The sequence below is a fragment of the Lithobates pipiens genome, unplaced genomic scaffold (genome assembly GCF_037356315.1).
Source record: "Lithobates pipiens isolate NorthernLeopardFrog02 unplaced genomic scaffold, aLitPip1_a1.2 Scaffold_25, whole genome shotgun sequence".
NCBI lineage: Eukaryota > Metazoa > Chordata > Amphibia > Anura > Ranidae > Lithobates > Lithobates pipiens.
In genome coordinates this window covers 179,708,491-179,731,611 of record NW_027507787.1, presented here as the reverse complement: position 1 = coordinate 179,731,611, position 23,121 = coordinate 179,708,491, and the positions used below count along the sequence as shown (strand labels likewise).

The window sequence follows — 23,121 nt, the reverse complement described above, 5'->3', positions numbered from 1 at the left end:
CTGCAACACTCTGCAATGCTCTGCAACACCCACCAATACCCTGCAACACTCTGCAATGCTCTGCAACACCCGCCAATACCCTGCAACACTCTGCAATGCTCTGCAACACCCGCCAATACCCTACAACACTAAGCAATGCTCTGCAACACCCGCCAATACCCTGCAACACTCTGCAATGCTCTGCAACACCCGCCAATATCCTGCAATGCTCTGCAACGTAATACTCTGCAACGCCATACTCTGAGATACCCAGCCATAGTCGGTGATACCCTGCAATACCCAGCCATAGACACCCCCCCCCCCTCCCGCCGCCCTCCGGTGCTTCTACCGACTCGCAATATGATCAAAGCCAGAATCCTTTTTTTTTTTTTCAGGCTTCCCAGCTTAGAGGTGAGATGCGGGGTCTTATTGACCCCATATCTCACTGTAAAGAGGACCTGTCATGCCATATTCCTATTACAAGGGATGTTTACATTCCTTGTAATAGGAATAAAAGTGATCAAAAAAATTATTTTTGGGGGAAAAAAAAGTCAAATTAAAATAAATAAAGTAAATTGAACAATTAATTTTTTTTTTTTTTTTAAAGCGCCCCTGTCCCCATGTGCTCGCATGCAGAAGCGAACGCATACGTAAGTCCCGCCCACATATGAAAACGGTGTCCAAACCACACATGTGAGGTATCGCTGCGAACGTTAGAGCGAGAGCAATAATTCTAGCCCTAGACCTTCTCTGTAACTCAAAAGATATGACCAGTAAAAAAAAATTAAATCGTCGCCTATGGGGATTTTTAAGTAGCGACGTTTGGCGCCATTCCACGAGCGTGTGAAATTTTGAAGAGTGACATGTTGGGTATCTATTTACTCAGCGTAACTTCATCTTTCACATTATGCAAAAATTGGGCTAACTTTACTGTGTTTTTTTTTTTTTTTTTTTTAAGCACAAAACTGTTTTTTTTCCAAAAAAAGGCATTCGAAAAATTGCTGCGCAAATACTGTGCGAGATAAAAAGTTGCAACGACCACCATTGTATTCTCCAGGGTGTTTGCTAAAAAAACATATATAATGTTTTGGGATTCTATGTAATTTTCTAGCAAATAAATTATGATTTTTACATGTAGGAGAGAAATGTCAGAATTGTCCTGGGTGCTCCAGAACGCCTGATGGTGCTCCCTGCATGTTGGGCCTCTGTATGTGGCCACACTGTAAAAGTCTCACACATGTGGTATCGCCATACTCGGGAGTAATAGCAGAATGTGTTTTGGGGTGTAATTTGTGGTATGCATATGCTGTGTGTGAGAAATAAACTGATAATATGACAATTTTGTGAAAAAAAAAAAAAAGTGAAAAAAATCTTGATTTTGCAAAGAATTGTGGGAAAAAATGACAACTTCAAAAAACTCATCATGCCTCTTACTAAATACTTTGGAATGTCTTCTTTCCAAAAAGGGGTCATTTGGGGGGTATTTGTAATTTTATGGCATGTTAGGGTCTCAAGAATTGAAATAGGCCGTCAGTGCTTCAGGTGTGATCAATTTTCAGATATTGGCACCATAGCTTGTGGACTAATCTGCTAAATTTTATAACAGAAACAAAGAAAATTTCATTTTTTTACATAATTTTCTGTATTTTTTCTTTTATAGCACAAAAAATAAAAAACCGAGCGGTGATTAAATACCACCAAAAGAAAGCTCCATTTGTGTGAAAAAAGGACAAAAATTTCATATAGGTCCAGTGTTGCATGACTGAGTAATTGTCATTCAAAATGTGAGAGCACCGAAAACTGAAAATTGGTCTGGTTATTAAGGGTGTTTAAGTGCCCAGTGGTCAAGTGGTTAATGATGTGTGTTTAGTGACACTTTAAGATGCACTACAGCTGATCATGATGTAGTATTCCGTGGCATTTATGAATCATTTACCCAATACTCCTGACCTTTCTGCCCAGAACATCAATTTATTTGTTTGAGGTTTAAAAATCCTGAGAATAGTAGTAAGGGATTATTACCTGGAAGAAAAACCTGTGTGTCATAGAGAGTATGGGTTGGCTAGAATGTCTGTGGCCTTAATATTTCAAAATATGCAGAAGATCAATAAGACAAGCTAGCCACAATCCATGAATGTGTATATAAAACTGTACAACAGGGCATTAAATACCTTTAAGACATTAACCAGCAGTAGACGCCATTATCAAGACATATTTTTAAAATGTATTTCTTTCTTCCGGTATAGATGGCTGGGACAATCTCTGGAAGGAGATCAACAAAAAGGACAATAGTATTAAAGAACCTCCCATTTCAAAGGGAATGCCAAACCATATCATCTCTGTTAATGAAAGCTGCATAAATCATAATTCTACCTCATCACGTGAAGGAGAAATTCAGAATGGATGGCGGGAAGTCGAATTAAAAATGGATAAACCATGTTCCTCTCCAAACTCTTTTGGCTACCACCTCAAGAAAAACAAACGGGAAAAGACAAAAGTGCCCTCATTTGAAAAGTTTGAGAACTTTGACAGGGTAAAGGTCGAAGATGAAATCGCAAAACTTTCTTTAAAAAGACAGCGCAGAAATAAAAACTCCCCTGTGGTTATCAGAGTTGACAAACACGCTTTGTCCCCGTCTCCACCAAGTGGAGAATTGGTCACCTTAAAAAGCTGGCCATCGGTTCCTAGTTGTTTGTCTCCAAATGAAAGTATTGATGACCAAGAAGAGTCTAGCAATTGCCAAGCAAATCAGTCGAAACATGTCACTTTTGACAATTCCTGTCTCTCTTTGCCAAACAATGCAAACTGTTTATCCCCTCTTGGACAATCGAAATGCCATTCTCAAGTTTCCTATGAAAATTTAGTTATGGCTCTTGAACAGGAAAACCAGCAAATGCTATGTATGGAAAGTAAAAGCAGATCTCTGGAAAAGTATTCTGAGGAAATGGATTCAGAATTTGCACTGTTAAATAGAACACAACACAAAGTACATCAAACTCTGATATCTCCACCTCTTTATCTGGATGATGCCGGCTCTGTCTCAAGACATGTCAACAGTCCTGAGCTAGATGAAGACTTCTATGGACAAGAGCCAGATGCTTTACAAGATGAGCAGCAGGTAAAATTCCATTTTCCTCCAAAGTAAAGTCATTTTATTTCTCATGCATATTTTAAAATGTTTACGGAGTTGTGTCATACGTTTTCTTTCACTTAACTTTTAAAATCTCTTTAGAAGAAGTAGTACATCCATCGGTGTCCATATTTTATGTATGAAGACAGTTTTTGTTGTGTTAGATTTCCTTCAAGTTCATTAGTCTGGGTTAGAGTGCTCTTTGTTCTTGGCAGGTGTTCACGGAGAATTGTTCATTATAAAGTCTCTGCTTCTCCCTTCTCCTTTGTGTTCTGTATTCATAAACAAAAACGTTATAACGGGTGCTTAATTTTTTATTTATTTTTTGAAGAGCGAGGACCACTTAAGTGATTCTGTAACTAGTTGTGGGCCACTGTGAAATGAAATGGTTCAGATTTTTGTTTTGAATAGCATAACGAACATTTTCCAGCTTTCAGCAGTTGCAAGAGGTAAATGGAGATGATCGGTTCCTGTATATGCCAACCACACCACCTCTCCTGTCCAAATTGAAGATAGAGTGTGAAAGGGAGGCCCCCTGGAGCATACAGCAGGGTCACCATTGCAACCCCTGATGCCCCAGCAGTGGTTGGTAGAGTGTGTTAAAAACACATTTCAACTTAGGGGTATTACCCCCCCAAACTGCAAGTGTAAACAAGCACTTACTGTCCCGAGCCCACTGTAAGAGGCGGTTCACACAGGGGCAACTCAGATCCGACTTCAGGTCACCCCTAGTTGCCTTAAGTCGCGCTACATGTAAAAATCAATGTAAGTGAATGAGAGCCATCTTAATGCACACTACTGAAGTCGTCCCGACTTCAGAAAAGGTTCCTGTACTACTTTTATCTGACTTGTAGGCGACTGGTACCCATTGATTTCAATGGAGGTCGCCTCCAAGTCGGATCTCCGTCTATACGGAGGCGACTCTCACAGAATTATCAGCTCTCGAGAGGGAACTCCACGCCAAATTTATTTAAAAAAAATTGACGTAGGTTCCCCCTCCGAGAGCATACCAGGCCCTAGGTCTGGTATGGATTTTATGAGGAACCCCTACGCCGAAAAAACGGCGTGGGGTCCCCCCCAGATCCATACCAGACCCTTATCCGAGCACGCTACCCGGCCGACCAGGAAAGGGGATGGGGACGAGCGAGCACCCCCCTCCTGAGCCGTACCAGGCCGCGTGCCCTCAACATGGGGGTTGGCTTGGGGAAGGGGGGGCCGCGCCCCCCCCCCCCACCCCAAAGCATCTTGTCCCCATGTTGATGAGGACAAGGGGTCTTCCCGACAACCCTGGCCGTTGGTTGTCGGGGTCTGCGGGCGGGGGGGGGTTAACGGAATCCGTGAGCCCTCTATAACTCATGTCCAAGTTGCCTCCAAAAGTCATGTTGAAAGTCCCGTTGTGTGAACCGGCTCTCAGGCTTCTTTCACAGTGTTGTGCTGTGGTTTACCTGCAGCTCGGGTACAGCGCAGTGCACCTGCAGCTTCCCTGTGGGTTAGCTGTGCTTTTGCCATAGATTTCAATTATATCTTGCGGGTGTGGTGCATTTTCTGAAAGCACACAAAAACTCCTGCACTGCACCCACAGAGCAGTGTACAAGCAACCTAATAGTTGTTAACCTTTTCATAGGTGCTATTATGCCCATTGAAAAAGTTGTTTAATACGGTGACCTTTTTCTGCTTTCAGCTTCTGCTGGCATCACTCTCCAGGCTGCTAGAAGTGTCCCAGGTGAAGTGCACTTAGTATCACTCTGCCGGCTCCTGCTCTCTCCATGGTTGCCTGCTTCCTCCTTTGCCAGCGCCAGCTCAATGCATTCTGGTGCTCTGGGAAAGTGGGTCGGCAAGCCCAGTTTGTGATCAATGGGTTGTCAACCCGGGCTTGTGCTTCCCTGGTTTGAGGTCGAGGGCCACATCAGAGGACTCCAAGGGCTACATGTTGATCACCTCTGCTTTATAAGCTTAATGGGTTCAATTAGCTCACTAATCTGCATGACTTTCTAGTTAGTTATAGGTGCTATGTTTCAGTGAGCTCCAATTGCAGAGCTGGGTGGAAATTCGGGGCCTGCATTTTTTTTTTTCTTTTTTCTTTTTTACCAATTGCCAGCTAGCTATGGCTACTCTTTACTAAGCAGGCAGTTAAAGCAGAACTTTGCCCATACATCCTTGATAAAAAATAACGTTCTTTAGCAAGGAACATACATTCCCCATACATAATTATACTACCAAAATCAGTGTGCTGTAAATTATCTTCAGCATTGTTCCTGTTCTTGTTGGAGGCTGCCATTTTGCTGAAGCCCAGAGCCCCTGAGCAGCAGTAAATCTTTAGGCTGTTAGCAGATCAGCCTCTACATTTTTGGCTTGGTGATAAAAAAATTAGAGAGCAACTGAGCATGTACAGAGCAGACTAAGACAGTAGGGGTGCAACGGATCGTCACGATCCATGATCCGAACAGGTAACCCCGCTCGGATTGGCACACGCCGCGATCCGCGGAGTGCTCCGCGGTCACGGCCTTAGGAAAGGCCTAGCTTCGCCATACCCAGCCATGCTCTGACATACCCAGCCATGCTCAGCCAATATTACAGTTGGGAGATTGTGGATATTACAGTGGGGACTGTAATATCCACAATCACAGGTTTTTGCAAATTCAATTATTATTTGCTGATCCAAAAAATTATCCGATCCATGACTCTGATCCGAGGAACGATCTGATCCGTGAGTTATTTGATCCGTTGCACCCCTATTTTTAATGTTTTACATCACTTCATGCTGGCCCCTTTTGCAGGTATAGTTATCTAATGGAATTTAATTTTCTGACTAAAGATCCATTTTAAGATTGATAATCATCAACGTGATCAATAAGATACTGTATACTTGGCAAATTCACTGAAACATGAGTGTTATCTGACACCGCAAGAAATTATATGTAGGAAAAAAAAGGAAGGCACGTGGCCTGATACATGAATAAAGCATTATTTTAATATACAAATTAATACAGGGGTAGAAACTCCTTTTTCAAAATTTAAATTAATACTAGCTAACGACAATATTGTCACTAGATGGACTGATATAAAATGATACCCATACAAGGGATAAAATGAAGTGAATAGTTGGCTAACATGTTTCAAGGGTTTTCCTCTTCATCAGAGCCTTGGTCTGTGTGTTATAATAGAGAGACAACTGAATGGGTGATATAACTCTAAATGAGTGAATGTGTGTATGTGTATATGTGTGTGTGTATATATATATATATATATATATATATATATATATATATATATATATATATATATTCGCTGTATATGTGTGTATATACATAATATCTGTGTGTGTGTGTATATATAATAATAATACATTTATAAATAAACAATGCACATACATACACACACACACCTTCACTCAACTAGAGTTATACCACCCATCCAGTTGTCTCTCTATTATAACACCCAGACCAAGGCTCTGATGAAGAGGAAAACCCTCAAAACGTGTTAGCCAACTATTCACTTCATTGTATCCCTTGTATGGGTATCATTTTGTGTCAGTCCATCTAGTGACAACATTTTCGTCATCCATTATTATTTTAATTTTAAATACGCAGGATCTACCCCTGTATTAACAATTTTTTTTTATTATAATAAATATAAACTTTTATATGATTCATGCATTAGGCCACGCACCTTCCTTTCTTTTTTCTACATAGCATTTCGGACTTCCCCTAGTCGGCCTAGGCAGCGGGGTATGCACGATCACTTCACTACCAGGAAATACTACCATTTGTACTAAGCCCTGCGTACTAGCGCAGGAGAATATATTTTCTACTTATACCTTTACCTCTTGATCATAAATACCACTCCTTTCGTTGATGTAAATCAGTGGTCCCCAACCTTTTTGGCACTGGGGACCGGCTGTGTGGATGAAAATTGTGCCAAGGCCCGGGGGAGCGGCGGCGGCGATTTTTCACGGGCAATGGCTGGTGTTAGTGATTCAATCATCACGGCACCATGCTTGATATGGTGTCAGGGTGATTGAACCGTATTATTTCTATTATTACATTGCAGTAATAAATGAAATAGTTCAACTCGCCATACTGTAGAATCAGTGGGAGCCTTGAGTGTGTCACTTACTACTGTCGCCTGCTACTAGATGTGCATAGTCACTTGCCACGCTGCCGGTCACTAGAAGCGGAATGTCACTTGCCACACTGCCTGCCACAAGATGTGGATTGCCACCTGCCACGTTGCCTGTCACCAGATGCGGAGTGAGTGGAGCGCCCCTTGTGGTATGTCAGGCAGACAGCTGAGGGGGTGAACTACAGGTCCCAGCACACCTCACCTGTACTCCCACACACAGCTCACCTGTCATTGATGATGTCACATCTCTGTGGGATCGCCCCTCTGGATGTTGCAGGGTGTCTCTCTCCTCATGCTGCAGCTGGTCTCATCTGGCAGAGGGGGGTCCGGGACTCCTTCGGCTCTCAGTCTCTGGCTCCACCCTTCTGCCACCCCTGATTAGCTGTCTGGGGGGCAGGCAATCTGCACCGCTGAACAAGGAATCAGCATAAGTTTTCACACACGAGGAGCCGGGGGAGAGCGGCGATGCAGGCAGTATGAGATGATGTCATCTCTCTGCTCCCCGCTGCACCTCCGACACAGACTGGCTTTGAGGGCGGAAGACAGGTGATGCAGAGGGGGCGGAGAGAGATATCATCTCTGCTTGCCCGCCCGCTCGCTCGCTTCTTCCATCCACCGCTTTCATACCCATAGCCCAGCATGTGTCTTGCGGCCGCCCGCACCCGCGGCCCACCTGCAGAAGGGCCACGGCCCGGTAGTGGGCCGGGGACCGGGGGTTGATGACCCCTGATGTAAATTAAGATCGGACACACATATGCAGATCATTCCAGACACCCCAATCTGTAACAACAAATTTGGAAAGTCCACATTTGTGCATTGCCTCAAAAATTATGTTTTTATATATGCATTCCTCATCTTTTTTTTAATAACCTAATAAAGCTCAAGATTACATTTTAAGGAGAACAGACTATAAGGGTCCTTTCACACGGGGCGGATCAGTTCTGATCCGCCCCGTGGATGTCCGTTTGCTCAGCGGGGATCACTCCGCCGATCCCCGCTGAGCAGGGAGATGACAGCTCCGTCTCTGCACACTGCGCAGGGACGGACCTGTCACAGCGCCGCTCTCCCCTATGGGAGATCGGATGACGACGGACCGCAGTGCCCGTCGTCACCCGATCCGATCCGCAGACGGATGGAAAAATAGCTTTTTCCTCCGTCACACTTTTTCGGAGCGGGTCGGATGTCAGCGGACATGTCACCGCTGACATCCGACGCTCCATAGACCTCTATGGAGCACCCGTTCAGGTCCGCCTGAAAAACTGACAGGCGGGCCTGAACGGGACGTTAGTGTGAAAGAGGCCTAAGGAGTTTAGTTTTGAAAGGCATCTCTGAAACTTCTGACTCAACTGGTTCCTGAATTGTGCAATAATACTGTCTCCACCCATGTATGGGGGCATGAGTATTATGAATCTGTATGTAACACACACATAATAATGGAGATTACATTTGGTTGCCTCTTTATTTTACAGTGGATTCCTCTTAAAGACATTTTAATAAATTATGGGAAGCCTTTACAAGAAGATGAACTGTGGACATTGTGTCATGAGTGTCTGTGTACACTGAAGACCTACATTGACTATCCAGGTAAAATGTTACATTTGTAAATGTTCAAAATATTCAAAAATGTTCAAATTAATTAACTGTATGGGTTTTCTTTTACAGAAGTGTGGAAGATCACAACACATAGTACTGCACTATGCATGCCATTATTTTGAAAGTCATCCCAATGCAATACAGCTATGCTTTGGAACTGCAGCATGTGTGCATTGGGTTCCCAAAATCAGGTCAGGTGTGGTTTTGATCACACTGGGCAGTTTAAACCTGGCTGGTGTCAGGATAGAGAGCAGCAGGATTTTGCTGACCCACCTAGGTAATTTAATGCTGAATGAGCTCAGCTCTGAGCACTTTTGGGTTCAGAGCTGTCAATGTGTTCTATCAGCTTCAACAGAGTGCTAAGTTGACATTCGTGATCAATTGGACGCTTGGGGGGGGGGGGGGGGAGAGAACTTGTCACCTTCACTATGGTACCACATAGGAGGATTGTCTCCTGTCTCCCCCTTAATAAAGTTAACTTGGTTGTAAACCCTCACATATACCCAGTGAAGTGAATAACCACAGATGATACGCAGAGATAACACCAATCCTCCTACATAAGTTTACTTGTTTTACTGCAGTCTTCTCTTCCCTGCACCCCTTCAAAGTGCTAATTTGTGATAAAATCTTTCTGCATCTGTGAGGAGTACAGAGGAGGGGGTGGAGAGCTACAGTTACACTGTGAGAGAGCTGATTGGAGCAAAGGGACACCCCTCCATATAGGCAGAGGAACGAAGGAACATGCAGAGCTGTATTCTGTATAGACAAGTTGTGTGGTTATCTCCCTCCCCGACACAAATTTTAGCTCATGTAATCTCGTGTGTCAGGAAAACTTCTCGGAAGTGACTCATGCTGATAACAGAGGAACGAAGCACCAGGAAGAAACGACACTTTAGAGAGAGACAAGTAAGCACTATAGATGTGTGGAAGAAAAATTGCAGCTCAAAAGCTCCTGACCTGTTGAAGACACCCGTCCTATGCGATATTGCAGGTGCTGGCTCTGCTCAAATTAGGAAGGAAGGAAAAATCCTGGACAGCTGCACACCGCTGAAGGCCTCTTTATGGAAAGATTAAAATCCAAAAGCAGTCATATCTTGGGCATACCCCCCTCGACCGCCCCTTAGTGTTAACCCCTTCACTGCCAGTGACATTTTTACAGTAATCAATGCAATTTTGATCGCTGTATTAATGCCAATGGTCCAAAAAATGTGTCAAAATTGTCCGATGTGTCCGTCATAATGTCGCAGTCAGGATAAAAATCGCAGATCACCGCCATTACTAATAAAAACAAAAAAGAATAATATATATATATATATATATATATAAAATAATAAAAATGCTATAAATCTATCCCCTATTTTGTAGACGCTATAACTTTTGCACAAGCCAATCAATATACGCTTATTGTGATTTATTTATTTATTTATTTATTTTTTTTCATATCGGCTTGAACAGAGGAAAAAAAAATTTTATTATATTTTTGGGGGATATTTATTATAGCAAAAAGTTAAAAAAAATGCATTTTTTTCAGAATTGTCGTTATTATTTTGTTTATAGCATAAAAAATAAAACCCGCAGAGGTGATCAAATACTACCAAAAGAAAGCTCTATTTGTGGGAAAAAAAGGACGTCAATTTTGTTTGAGAGCCAGGTCGCACGACCACGCAGTTATCAGTTAAAGTGGAAGTAAACCTATTAATTTAAACTGTTAAAAAAAAAAAAGGCATGCCGGGAATGCTAACTGCACATTGGCTGTGCTCTCTGCCAAACTATCAAACCATCCAATGGCTGGTGTCATAACGAATCACATGTGCAGCACTATAGCAGTTGAAGATTAAACAGAGGCAAAGATGGCAGCTTCCTTGGCTGAAAACGATAGGGGAGTTTACTTCCACTTTAAAGTGATGCAGTGCCAAATAGCAAAAAAGTGCTCTGGTCAGGAAGGGGGTAAATTCTTCTGGGGGCTGAAGTGGTTAAAGTGTTGCCAATGAACTATTTTGAGCTTAAAATATTTGGTATCTATTTACTAAATACAACCTCATCTTTTATATTTTACCAAAAACTAGGTATTATATTGTGTTTGTGTGCACTAAAATGTATTTGAATGTCACTTTTTTTTTCCTATTTGAAAATATAGATTTGATAAATAGCAGAATTATCATGTAAAAAATTGCACCTACCATCATTTTGTTCTGGTCTATATATATATATATATATATATATATATATATATAAATATATATATATATATATATATATATATATATATATATATATGTGTATATATATATATATATATGTGTATATATATATATATGTATATATATATATATATATATATATATATATATATATATATATATATATATATATATATGGTATGTTCTGTTGCTAATGAGTAATGATATAAATAACACTGCTATCTGCATATGCTGTGTATTTATTTGAGCTATAAATTATAGCGAGCTGACAGTCAGCGACAAGTTCATGTAAAGAATGAAAATCCTGCTCGTGTGTCTGCTGTCCTCCTGGCTTGAAAATGGGACCCTTTATTATTTGTCTCCTGCCAACACGCTGACAGAGGGCATTTGTACCACTTGTACAAAAGACTTGTATTGCTGGCAGATGATTGACTCATTTTGACGTAATGGCACACATCAGAACCCAGGCCTGGTACTGGGTTGTGTGAGAAAGTATTGTATTATTTCTGATAGAACCATTTTACTGTATTGTGAAGTTGTGACCTACTCATTAGAGGCCCTGTCCTTACTATCTTTTTTTAATACTCAGGAAAAGCTTCTGCTCTTTCCCCTGAAGTAGGACCCTTCCAAGAGTTGTCTGTCTTTAAAAAATATCTGTAGATAATCTATGTTCTATGCAATTACTTCTGACCCTTCATTATGACCCCTTTCACACCACCGAGCCTATAGCATCGGCGGTAAAACGCCGCCATTTTTAGCGGCGTTTTACCGTTGGATTTTCCTGCGCATTTCGAGAAAGGGTTAAAACTGCCCGCAATACACCGCAATAGCGCAGTTTTGCCGGTGGTAATACAGCGCTGCCCCATTGATTTTAATGGGGAGCAGTGGTGGAGTGATGGACAGCACTCCTTCACTGCTCCAAAGAAGCTGCTGGCAGGACTTTTCCTGACGTCCTGCCAGCACACCGCTCCGGTGTGAAAGCCCTCGGGGCTTTCACACTGGAGACAAAGGCACAGCAGTTTGAGGGCGGATTGCAGGCGCCATTTCTAACGCTATAGCGCCTGCAAAACGCCCTCGGTGTGAAAGGGGTCTTAGTGTTTCTAAATCTCTGCTCAGCAGGGGAAGTTCAAGATTGGGCTAACGTGAGGTGACTGCTAAAATGAGAAAGAAGACAAAGGTCAAAAATGAGGAGTGACACAACTTCAACTGACAATTGCGCGGTCATGTGACACTGTCCCCAAACAAAATGTATGTCCTTTTTTCTACCAGAAACTGAGCTTTCTTTTGGTGGTATTTGATCACCTGTTTTTTTTTTTTTTTTTTTTTTTTTTATATACGTAGCACAAAAAAAAGCGACTATTTTGAAAAAAAAAAAACAATATTTTTTACTTTTTGCTATAATAAATATCCCCCCAAAAAACATAAAAAAAAATAATTTCTTCCTCAGTTTAGGCCAATATGTATTATACTTATTTTTGATAAAAAAAATAAAAATAAAAAACACAATAAGCCTATATTGATTAGTTTGCACAAAAGATATAGCATCTACAAAATAGGGATATATTTATGGCATTTTTATTATTCATTTTTTTTATACTAGTAATGGCGGTGATCTGTGATTTTTAGCGGGACTGTGACATTGCGGCAGACAGATCGCACACTTTCAAATCGATATTCCTATCACACACGTTCCTGGTATTTGTGGCTCATAAAGTAGTGGATGCTGCAGCGATTACCAGTTGGGTCCTGTGCCTGACGAAGGGATCCTGCGCGGCTCCGAAACGTTGCACTTTCTTTTGTGATGTGATTCTTTCCACTAAACCTTTTGGATGAAAAATTGTCGATCCATGGTGTGCTAGCAAATATGTATGCTCGTTAGATCGCACACTTTGACACTTTTTTGGGTCCATTGACATTTATACAGCAATCTGAGCTAAAAATAGCTGATGAAGAGGAAAACCCTAGAAACGTGTTAGCCAACTATTCACTTCATTTTATCCCTTATATGGGTATCCTTTTATGTCAGTCCAGCTAGTGACATCATTGTCGTTATCTATTATTATTATTTTCATTTTAAATACCTAGCATCTACCCCTGTATTAACTCATTTGTTTATTATAATATAAACTTTTATATGATTCATGTATCAGGCCACGCACCTTCCTTTCTTTTTTCTATATAGCATTTCGGACTTCCCCTAGTCAGCCTAGGCAGCGGGGTATTCAAGATCATTTCACTACCAGGAAATACTACTATTTGTAATAAGCCCTCCGTACTAGTGTAGGAGAATATATTTTCTACTTATACCTTTACCTCCTGATCATAAATACAGCACCTTTCATTGATATAAATTAAGATCAGACACACATATGCAGATCATTCCAGACACCCAAATCTGTAACAGCAATCAGAGCTAAAAATAGCTACTGATTACTGTATAAATGTCACTGGCAGGGAATGGATTAACACTAGGGGGCTATCAAGGGGTTGAATGTGTGTCCTAGGGAGTGATTCGAACTAGGGGGGTGGGACTGCCTGGAGGAGGAGACTGATCGATGTTCATACTTAGTATGAACAACAGATCTGTCTCCTCTCTCCTGACAGAACAGAGATCTGTCTGTTTACATTGACAGATCTCCGTCTGTCTCTCGGGAGCGATTGAAGCCGCCGGGCATGCGCATCTGCTCTGTCCTCACGCCCCTAGTAGTCTTAAAGCAGCTGACTTACAGCTTTGGCAATTTGCCCAGGGGAGCCAACCTGCTGCAGTATAACTGCGGCGACTGGTCCTCTAGTGGTTAAACATCCTTTTTGCAGGTACCACGTCCTCTAAAATTATACACATTAGCAAGATCCCTCAAGAAAAAGCAAATTAGAACTTTTAAGGTAACAAAATGATTCAAATGATGTATAAAACCTTAAGAATGTTATTGTAACAATTAAATCTCTGTATTAAAATCCATCGCGCATGTTTCTGGGGTTACAGATCACATAATACATATGCACATGTCAAAGCAAAGTGTTCATTGAACCATTTGAATATTTTGTTATAAATGAAGAAGTAGAGATAAGATATTTACATTCAACACGTTTCTCAGATCAACACAAGCTTCTTTATGAAAGATTTTGGCCTTCTCTAGAACAATAGCAACATGTTCATACTACCACCATTTAGAAGAAAGACATAGAAGGCATAGCCAGAGATAGGTGGATCTAGGTGTTCAGCCTTAAACCATGGAGGGGGGTGCAACGTGACACCAAACTGGGAAAGGGGTGGATAGCTCTGATTGAAAAACACCCCCACTCATTAGTCTCTGTTTTTATAAGTCCTTGCTGCCAACAGTGTGTCATCCCTTCCGCCAGCATTTAAATGGTGGTAGTATATGTGAACATGTTGCTACTGTTCTAGATAAGGCAAAAATCTTTCTTTTCCTTTCTTCCTGAAGAAGCAGGTATTGACGAAACGCATTGAATGTAGATACCTAATTTCTACTACTTTGTTTTATTAAAAATATTTGGTTCATGTACACTATGGGGGTTATTTACTAAAGGCAAATCTACTTTGCACTGAGAGTGCACTTGGAAGTGCAGTCGCTGTAGATCCGAGGGGGACATGCAAGGTAAACAGAAAACGGCATTTTAGTTTGCACATGATTGGATGATAAAATCATCAGAGCTTCCCCTCATTTCAGATCTACCACTCAGATTTACAGTGACTGCACTCTCAGTGCACTTGTAGTGCAAAGTGGATTTGCCTTTCGTAAATAATCCCCTATGTCTTGACATGTACATATGTATTGTGTGATCTGTAACCCAGGCAACACGTTTGATGGATTTTAATGCTGAGTTTTAATTGTTACAATACTTTTTTTTATGTTTTATACATTTAATAATTTTGGTAACTTAAAAGTCCTAATTAACATTTTCTGTTGGGATCTTATTAATGTTTCTTATGAACAGCAATCTTAAAATGTTTGAGTGATTTGTATCAAACAATGTATTAATCTCATTAAAGCGGAGGTCCACCCTAAAGTGGACCTTCCGCTCATCGGAACCCTCCCCCCCTCCGGTGCCACAATCGGCACCTTTCAGGGGGGAGGGGGGTGCAGTTACCTGGATAATCCAGGTAACTGCACCCACTTCCGGGATAGCTCTCTGCGGAAAGGGGCGTAACGTATGCCCCTTTCCGCAAGTGCCCGCCCCTTCCCGCAAGTGCCCCGCTGACTGCTGGGAAACACACAGATCCCAGAGGCAGCGGGGAGCGTCCTTATTGCGCAGCGCGATTCGCGCATGCGCAGTAGGGAACCGGGAAATGAAGCCGAAAGGCTCCATTTCCTGATTCCCATACCCAAGATGGCGGCGGCAGGACCCGACAGGCGACCTAGAGATCGGCTTCGGGTGCCGACATCGCGGGCGCGCTGGACAGGTAAGTGTCACTATTTTAAAAGTCAGCAGCTGCAGTATTTGTAGCTGCTGGCTTTTAAAAAAAAAACGCAGAGTCCCGGTGGACTCCCGCTTTAACTGGACTTCAGGTGTGCAAAATACTTACTCCAATGTTTAATGGCTGTGTTCAGTAAAGACACAGGAAATTAGAATTATTTGTGTGTTACCAGCTTAAAGCGGAGTTCCACCCTCAAGTGGATCTTCCGCTCATCGGAACCCTCCCCCCCCTGGTGAAGTTGGCACCTTTCAGGGGGGAGGGGGGTGCAGATACCTGTATAATCCAGGTATCTGCACCCACTTCCGGGAATAACTAGCTGCAGATGCGCCCCCCACCCGTTGTGTCCTGGGAAACACACAGTTCCCAGGACACAGCGGGGACCAGTCTCATTGCGCTGCGCGACTCACGCATGCGCAGTAGGGAACCCGGCAGTGAAGCTGCAGCGCTTCACTTCCCGATTCCCTGACAGAGGATGGGGGTGGGGGCAGCCGAGAGACGAGCGATTGCTCGTCATCTGCTGCCGACATCACTGGACCCTGGAACAGGTAAGTGTCCGTTTATTAAAAGTCAGCAGCTGCAGTATTTGTAGCTGCTGACTTTTAATATTTTTTTTGCAGGTGGTGCTCCTCTTTTTAAGCATCTTGTGTTTGTCTATTGTTGTGACTTAGATGAGGATGCAGCTATAACAGCTTCAGCTCTTCTGGGAAGGCTGTCCACAAGGTTTAGAAGTGTGTCTATGGGAATATTTGACTATTCTTCCAGAAGCGCATTTGTGAGGTCAGGCACTGATGTAGACTAGAAAGCTTGGCCTGCAGTCTCCACTTGAATTCATCCCAAAGGTGTTCTATCGGTTGGGGTTGGGACTATGTACTGGCCAGTCAAGTTCCTCCACCCCAAACTCGCTTATCCATGTCTTTATGGACCTTGCTTTGTGCACTGGTCCAAATTATTTGGTGGAGGGGGGGTTATGGTGTGGGACTGTTTTTTCAGGGGTTGGCCTTGGCCCCTTAGTTCCAGTGAAGGGAACTCTTAAGACATTTTAAACAATTTCATGCTTCCAACTTTGTATATTGTATATTATCATTATTTTTATTATTTCTTTTGTATAATATGTTGTATACACACACACACTGACCTATGCTGCCAAAAACCTCACCTCCAAATGAGTGAGTTTGTGTATTTCGAGCAAAGGGTATTGTTAATGCTACAGCATGCAAATACATTGCGGCAATAGTTTGGGGAAGGTCCTTTTCTGTTTGAGCATGACTGATTACGGTTCCCCTACGCACAAAGTAAGCTTCATAAAGACTTAATGTGGAGGAACTCCAGAGGCCTGCACAGAGCCCTCACTTCAGCCTTACCTGGATAATTTTGGGATGCATTGGAATATCGACTGAGAGCCAAGCCTTATCATCCATCATCAGTACCTAACCCCACAAATGCTACTTTGGCTGATTGGCCTTCTCAAAAGACTGGGTGCTTTTGGGAATGCTCTGGCTTGTAAATTGTATATGTGCCAATGGACTTCTGGCTATAACTCAAAATCTGGCCATACACCTATAGATTATCTGCAGATTTTCTATGGTTAGATGGAAAAAGTGCAACAGATTTCTCCATATTCGCTAAACTGTGTGGATGGAGGAATCTCTCACTTTTTCCATCTAACCATAGAAAATCTGCAGATAATCTATAGGCGTATGGCCAGCTTAAGGCTGCATTCACACCTGTGCATTTTCAGCTCATAAAACGCTTGCAAATCGCCCCCCAAAAAAAACCTGAAATACGCCCAACATGCCAAATCCCATTCATTTCAATGGCACCTGTTCACATCTGAGCATTTGGTCACCTGAAGCAAAACGCCTGAAAAATGCCCTAAGCTCAAAAAAGGACATGAGCTTCTTTGGGGCAGATTACAGGCATTTTTCTGCCTTTTTACATTTGGTGCCCTGAACAAAATTGCAAAAAAAAATGCGGTAAACACAGTAAAATCGTGGTAAAAAACATCCGACTTTGAAGCGTTCAGGTGTGAATGCAGTCTAAAGGCAACAAACTCTAGTGATGTCTTTGTCTGTGTAAACATATCTGGTTGGTTGCTATGGGTGACTGCAATATGCTTCATTGTACAAGATGCATGCCTAGCTTATCAAAGGAAGTAATGTCCTTAATGATTGCATTTGGTTGAAAAGAAAAAAAAATTGATTTGTGTCTCTTATTACTGATTTTGCAGCCATTCTATGTCTGGAGTCAGTACTGCTCAGTAACAACGGAGAAGTCCTCTTTGTTACACATGGAAATGAAGGTAAACCTTTACGTCTGGTGGCTGTGGAATTCTTATTGCATGTACATGGTTTTGAAATAGTTATGTATTGTTTATTGAACTTTTTTTATTTTATTTTTTTAAATTGTTTTTAGACTTCAGATGGTGTCAATGTCATGACAATTCAGAATTGGTCATTCCAATTTATTTGGCCATCTACAGCTGTGGTTCTCAAGTACCCCCAACTGGCCATGTTTTCAGGTTTTACTTTTACTTTGCACAGCTGCATTAAATCAATATCAATGACACGGTATTGATGAGAGATATTTTATCTAAGGCTCGGTTCACACAGGGGGCGATGCGAGGCGACACGACTTGCCTCGCCGCGACCTCAGTGGCGACTTGCAAATGACTTCTGTATAGAAGTCAATGCAAGTCGCCCCGAGGTCGCCCAAAAGTAGTACAGGAACCTTTTTTCTGAGTCGGAGCGACTCGAGTCGCTCCTCTTAGAACGGTTCCATTGTACAGAACGGGGGCGACTTGTCAGGTCGCGGCACGGCAAGTCGTGTCGCCTCGTGTCGCCCCCTGTGTGAACCGGCCCTAAGGGAAATTCCCAAAACATGGCCCATTGAGGGTACTTGAGGACTGAGTTTGAGAATCACTGATCTACAGGGCTGGTCAACAACTGGTATTTTTGTCCAATATTTTGGTAGGGGGATCTCCAGTGCAAGGGCCATATGAACAACACTTGGTGTGCCAAACTGTGTCGGTTAGTCTTCCTGTAGAGATTCCAGATGGTAATTTGTCAGCACTCGCTTCTTAAATTTGGCACACCTTAACAAGCCCAGTGGGGGAATAGGATCATGCAGAAACCTTTTATTTACAACTGGACACGCTAGAAGCTTTCAATGTAAAGAACTCATGGGAAAGCATGGGATATGCTCCAGCAGACTGTACTGGAGCACTGGAGAGCAGATTTGCCAGAGCAAGTGCAGTTGGGGTGGGAGGGATTAAGTCCCACATTTAAATACTAAAGTTCTGAAAGTCACAATTTGTATAGGTTTAAACACCTATCCTCACAAGGCAATACAGTACTTGAGCCTAGTGATAGATTGTACAGGCACAAAGTGGTGCATTGTAGGAATGATGAGTGAATGTGTCTTCTATCCCTCTTCCCCACTAGTTGAAAATACTTTTGCTGTAAAGATGCAGGTACAATTGTGCCAAAATATTTAGTTTTTTGTATGTTTTTTGGTTATGAGAGATATATGGACTGCTTTTGCTAACCTGCTGAAAATGCTGGTTGCCTTGTTGACCATCTGGCTTTGGAGTCACTCATTAAGAAAAAGTATGCAGATCAAGAAAATCTGAAAAAATCCAGAAACTCTGATCCTCACTTTTGTTTCAGGAGTTTGACTCAAAGTATTGAAGCCAGCCAGTCGTCATGTTCCATGTACTGCTGTTATTGAACCTTTTGATCATGCAACCATTCATGGTTTTTGGTATCACCTCTTGTTCTATGTTTTGTGCTTTATCTTGAACAATTTTGGCATAATGTTTTTTTTTTTTTTTGTTTTTTTTTAAACATGTGCCTCATGTGAGGAGTTTTTAAAGTGATACTTAAAAAAAAAAAATCTATATTTTTTTTAAATAGCTCTTTTTTAATTTTTATTATTTTTTCATACAAACAACAAAAATAACAAACTTACAACCCAGGCATGTATTGGGGGGGGGGGAGAAAGAAGACACCCCCCCCCCATAATCTTATCTCATTATATATCCAAAATGTCAGACCGTCTTCTCCATGGTTCCCTGGGCAACTGCTATGTAGAAAAGTATATTTTTCCCTAATTAAGGTTTTCCCTTATTTGTATTTTCCATTCTGCTACTGTAGGTGGAAATGGTGATGTTCACTTTTGCGCTATAAGCTTACGAGCCTGAAATAGGCTCCTTGTTATTGATATCGTATATTCACACTCGGGATTCACAATTCAACCTGTATACCAAAAAGACATCCTCCCATCTCTAGAGACAGCCTGCTCCCAAAGGCATTGTTAATCGTTAATACCACTTCATACCAGTAACGATGGCGTTTAGGACATCTCCATAGCATATGTATTAAATAATAATAATTTAAAAAAAATTAATCTTTTTTTGTTATCCTTGGTTGCCTTTTAAAAGTCCCATTCTAAGAGATACTTTGATATATGTTATCATTACAGTCCAGCAGCTAACATTTTCAAAACAAGGGCAACAAAGGCATTTTCTATGGTTCTTTCATGGTAGGTTTCCTCGAACGGTATTCAATGTTAAGCAACTTGAGTGTTGATGTGTATCTAAACCTGTTGGGCTGATAACTGTATGCCCACATGTGTAGGACTTTTTTTCTGTGCTGTTCTGGGCCAGCTGAATAGCAGCTTTAAAATTAGCTGATGGCCTAATTGAAATCAGCAGAGCCTTCCCAGAGAGGTCACTTGTCCGCGTTAAAGCAGAACTCAGGTTTTCCCCCACGCTTTCTCTGAACCCCTTTCCGCCATACATATATAAGATTTCCAGCTCTGGACAACAGAGTAGGACTGGGAAGGCTGAGATGAAAAAGGCATAAGTCTTTTATTATCAGTTTCTTTTTAAATGTAAGGTGACTTTTATCACATCAGTCCCCCCCCCCCCAACTTTATTAATTGTACCAATATGCTCTAAGAAAAAAAACAGTTGGGGGGGAAAAAAGTTAGAAGATATTGTTTATTATCTGCCACCCCCCTCCCCATTTTCTGCCCTAAGTGAGGGTAATATCAGGATTTTTCTAGCAAGATCCAAGATAAACTTTGAGGACCCCAAAGCTCCTGCACTGTAGTTGGGGCATCTTTTATCAGATTTTGAATACTCGGCATTCTCGGGATCTTGCTGGAAGGTTTATTTCCCTCTCCAGTGCAGAAGCTAGGGGTAATTTAAGTATATATTTTTTATTTTTTTTTACAGCTTTAATGCCGCAATTTCTAAGGCGGGGGGGGGGCTGGCCTTATGGAGTAAGCTGACTTTACCCTTTTGTGCAAGGTCCCTTTTTAAATGGAGACCAGAGAGGGACATGGACAAGCAATACAAACCAGGCTTTGCTAACTGTAAGGGCAGTTATTTTAAAATGCAAACTGGCAATATAACATCCTTTTTTTAGTATACTAATTTATAATGAACATCCTTATGAGAGATCATAAAATTAATAAGTTCATTATCGTGCTGTATTATCATTAAGCCTGTTACAGGCATGCTGCGGAAAGCCTGCAACAATTTCAAGATGATGGTATGTGTACTTCTATTCTCAAATATGGAACTACTGAATTGATTATCCTCTCTGCTCTTCTTTTTTTTTTTTTTTAAGCCGATAGGAAAAGGGCATTCATAATGTTTTCTGAACAAAAGCAGATAGAAATCTGCAATAAAGTTTAGTAAAATTCTAGCAATGTAGCAGAACTGGGAATGCTGGTTTTACTTTGGATTAAAAAGTCCTCTACATTTATTAAATGCAATAAACTGTCTTGGTCTGTATTGCACAACAAGTTTGTTCTGCCTTCCTTGCGCTGGTGTCTTTGCCCTTGAGTATGACAGTTGTTGTCTGGGTGCAGCAGAGCAGGGAGCCCAGCAGAGCTAAGCTGTATCCCAGGGCAAAAAAAAAAAAGAACATCTATCCCTGGTGTACATAAGAATTGGTCTAAATCTACAGCAGGAATCTAGAAAAAAATCAATGATGGGAGCTATGTGCGTGCAGAAGTATGTATTAGTATGATTTTTGCTTATTTGTATGAGTTTCCAGTGTACTAATGTTTTCCTTTATCCAAAATCATACAGGTGGGTTACTAGCATTTCCATACTTTTTTATGTATGTGTGCTTGTGTTTTTCCTTTAGTCCTCAGTTGTCTACACATTTAAATACTGTGTCTGCTTTTATTTTCAGAATCGTATGATTCATTTTGCGTTCCCCCAGAGTATGGCCATGATTGTGATGAAACTGGAACAGAAAAGGTAGAACAGAATTCTTGCTTGCTTCATTTTAAGCTTAATTTAAAGCTGAATTTCAGGCTGTTAACTCCACTTTTCAGACCATGTTTTCATGTTACAACAATATTTGGGTCAATATATACAAAATATGTTGCGCTGTCCCTTTAAATTGTACACAAGCAGCCAGCACAGGAAAGGATCAATGTTGCAAAGATAAACAAGTGCAGCGCTCATTCAAAAATCGCATATTAATAGTGACCGATAAAAATTAATAAATATACCATTGAAACCTGTGTTATACACAACAAAAAACGTGACAATAAAATTAACATAAATCAACAGAAGTGTCAAAAGGAGATTAGAAATAACCAAAACCCATTAATAAAAAGTCCAAAGTACGGTAACTCCAAAGGAAAAACTATGATGGTGAATCAAACAGTGAAAATATAATCTGACAGGTGTTGTTCAGTAGGTGAAAATAGTAGATGATCCTCCACCATAGACATTTAAAAAAAGGCTTAGACACAGATGGGCATATACCCACTGGGTCAATCAAGCTTGAATAGTAACAATATTCTACAGACTCCGGGAAACCGCTATAAAACGCCAAATAACGTGTTTTAAAGGTTTAATGGCCAATGAGGAAAAAGAGGGCACATAGTGTAATTCTATCAAAATTCCAGGTTCTTTATTAAAAGAAGAGTAACACTCACATTTGTGATGAAAAAGCAAGCGCTTTACAAAAAGGGCAGTAACAGTGGCATCAGCAATCCCCCCCCCCCCGATGCGTTTCGTCCTATGGGACATCATCTGGGGTGATGTTTATCTTTACAACTATATTTGGGTCCACAGCCCACCACCCCCAAGCCACCCCCTCCTTGCAGAATCCAGGGGTTCTTAGCTGTCCTGGTTCCTGTCAAATTCAAATACAGAATGGCTGTGCGTGGCTCTGCCTGCACAGCTCCATCATTCATTCACAGAGTTTTGAATGGAAAAACAAAACTACAAGTCCCATCTACCACTGCGGCAGAAGGCTGTAGTTCTCAATGGAACATGAGTGTGGTGACATCATTATGCTTGTAGTCCTTTGTTACTTCCTCCAGCTCTGTAAATAATCTCTGTACCTCAGTACAGAGCTGAGCCAGAGGGAGAGTCTGCAGAAGCTAGAGCATCTATGATTCACTGGTAGCGGTGCAAACAAATAATAAATACACCTTTTTGCAGTATAGGAACATTTATTTATTTATTTTTGAAAAAGTTGAAATTCTCCTTTACAAAATACACTGTCTCACCTGCCAAAACATTTTTATTCCTCTCCATCCTAGTCTGTGGTTTAGTTTACACAGCCCTATCACACAATAGAGCTAGTCTGGTGACCGTTTTCCCGCAGCTTGTAATTGGTCAGTAA

General features: G+C 41.5%; 1 protein-coding gene across 1 annotated transcript in view; it reads left to right on the top strand.

Moving 5' to 3' along the window:
• The window catches only part of KNDC1 (kinase non-catalytic C-lobe domain containing 1), a 289,084-nt gene that overhangs the window by 86,788 nt on the left and 179,175 nt on the right, over window positions 1-23,121 (top strand). Inside the window, exons 6-9 of the mRNA XM_077455239.1 lie at window positions 2,226-3,097; window positions 8,701-8,815; window positions 17,691-17,762; window positions 21,670-21,737. Coding sequence (XP_077311365.1) covers window positions 2,226-3,097; window positions 8,701-8,815; window positions 17,691-17,762; window positions 21,670-21,737 — 1,127 coding nt within the window. The remainder of the gene's footprint in view (window positions 1-2,225; window positions 3,098-8,700; window positions 8,816-17,690; window positions 17,763-21,669; window positions 21,738-23,121) is intronic.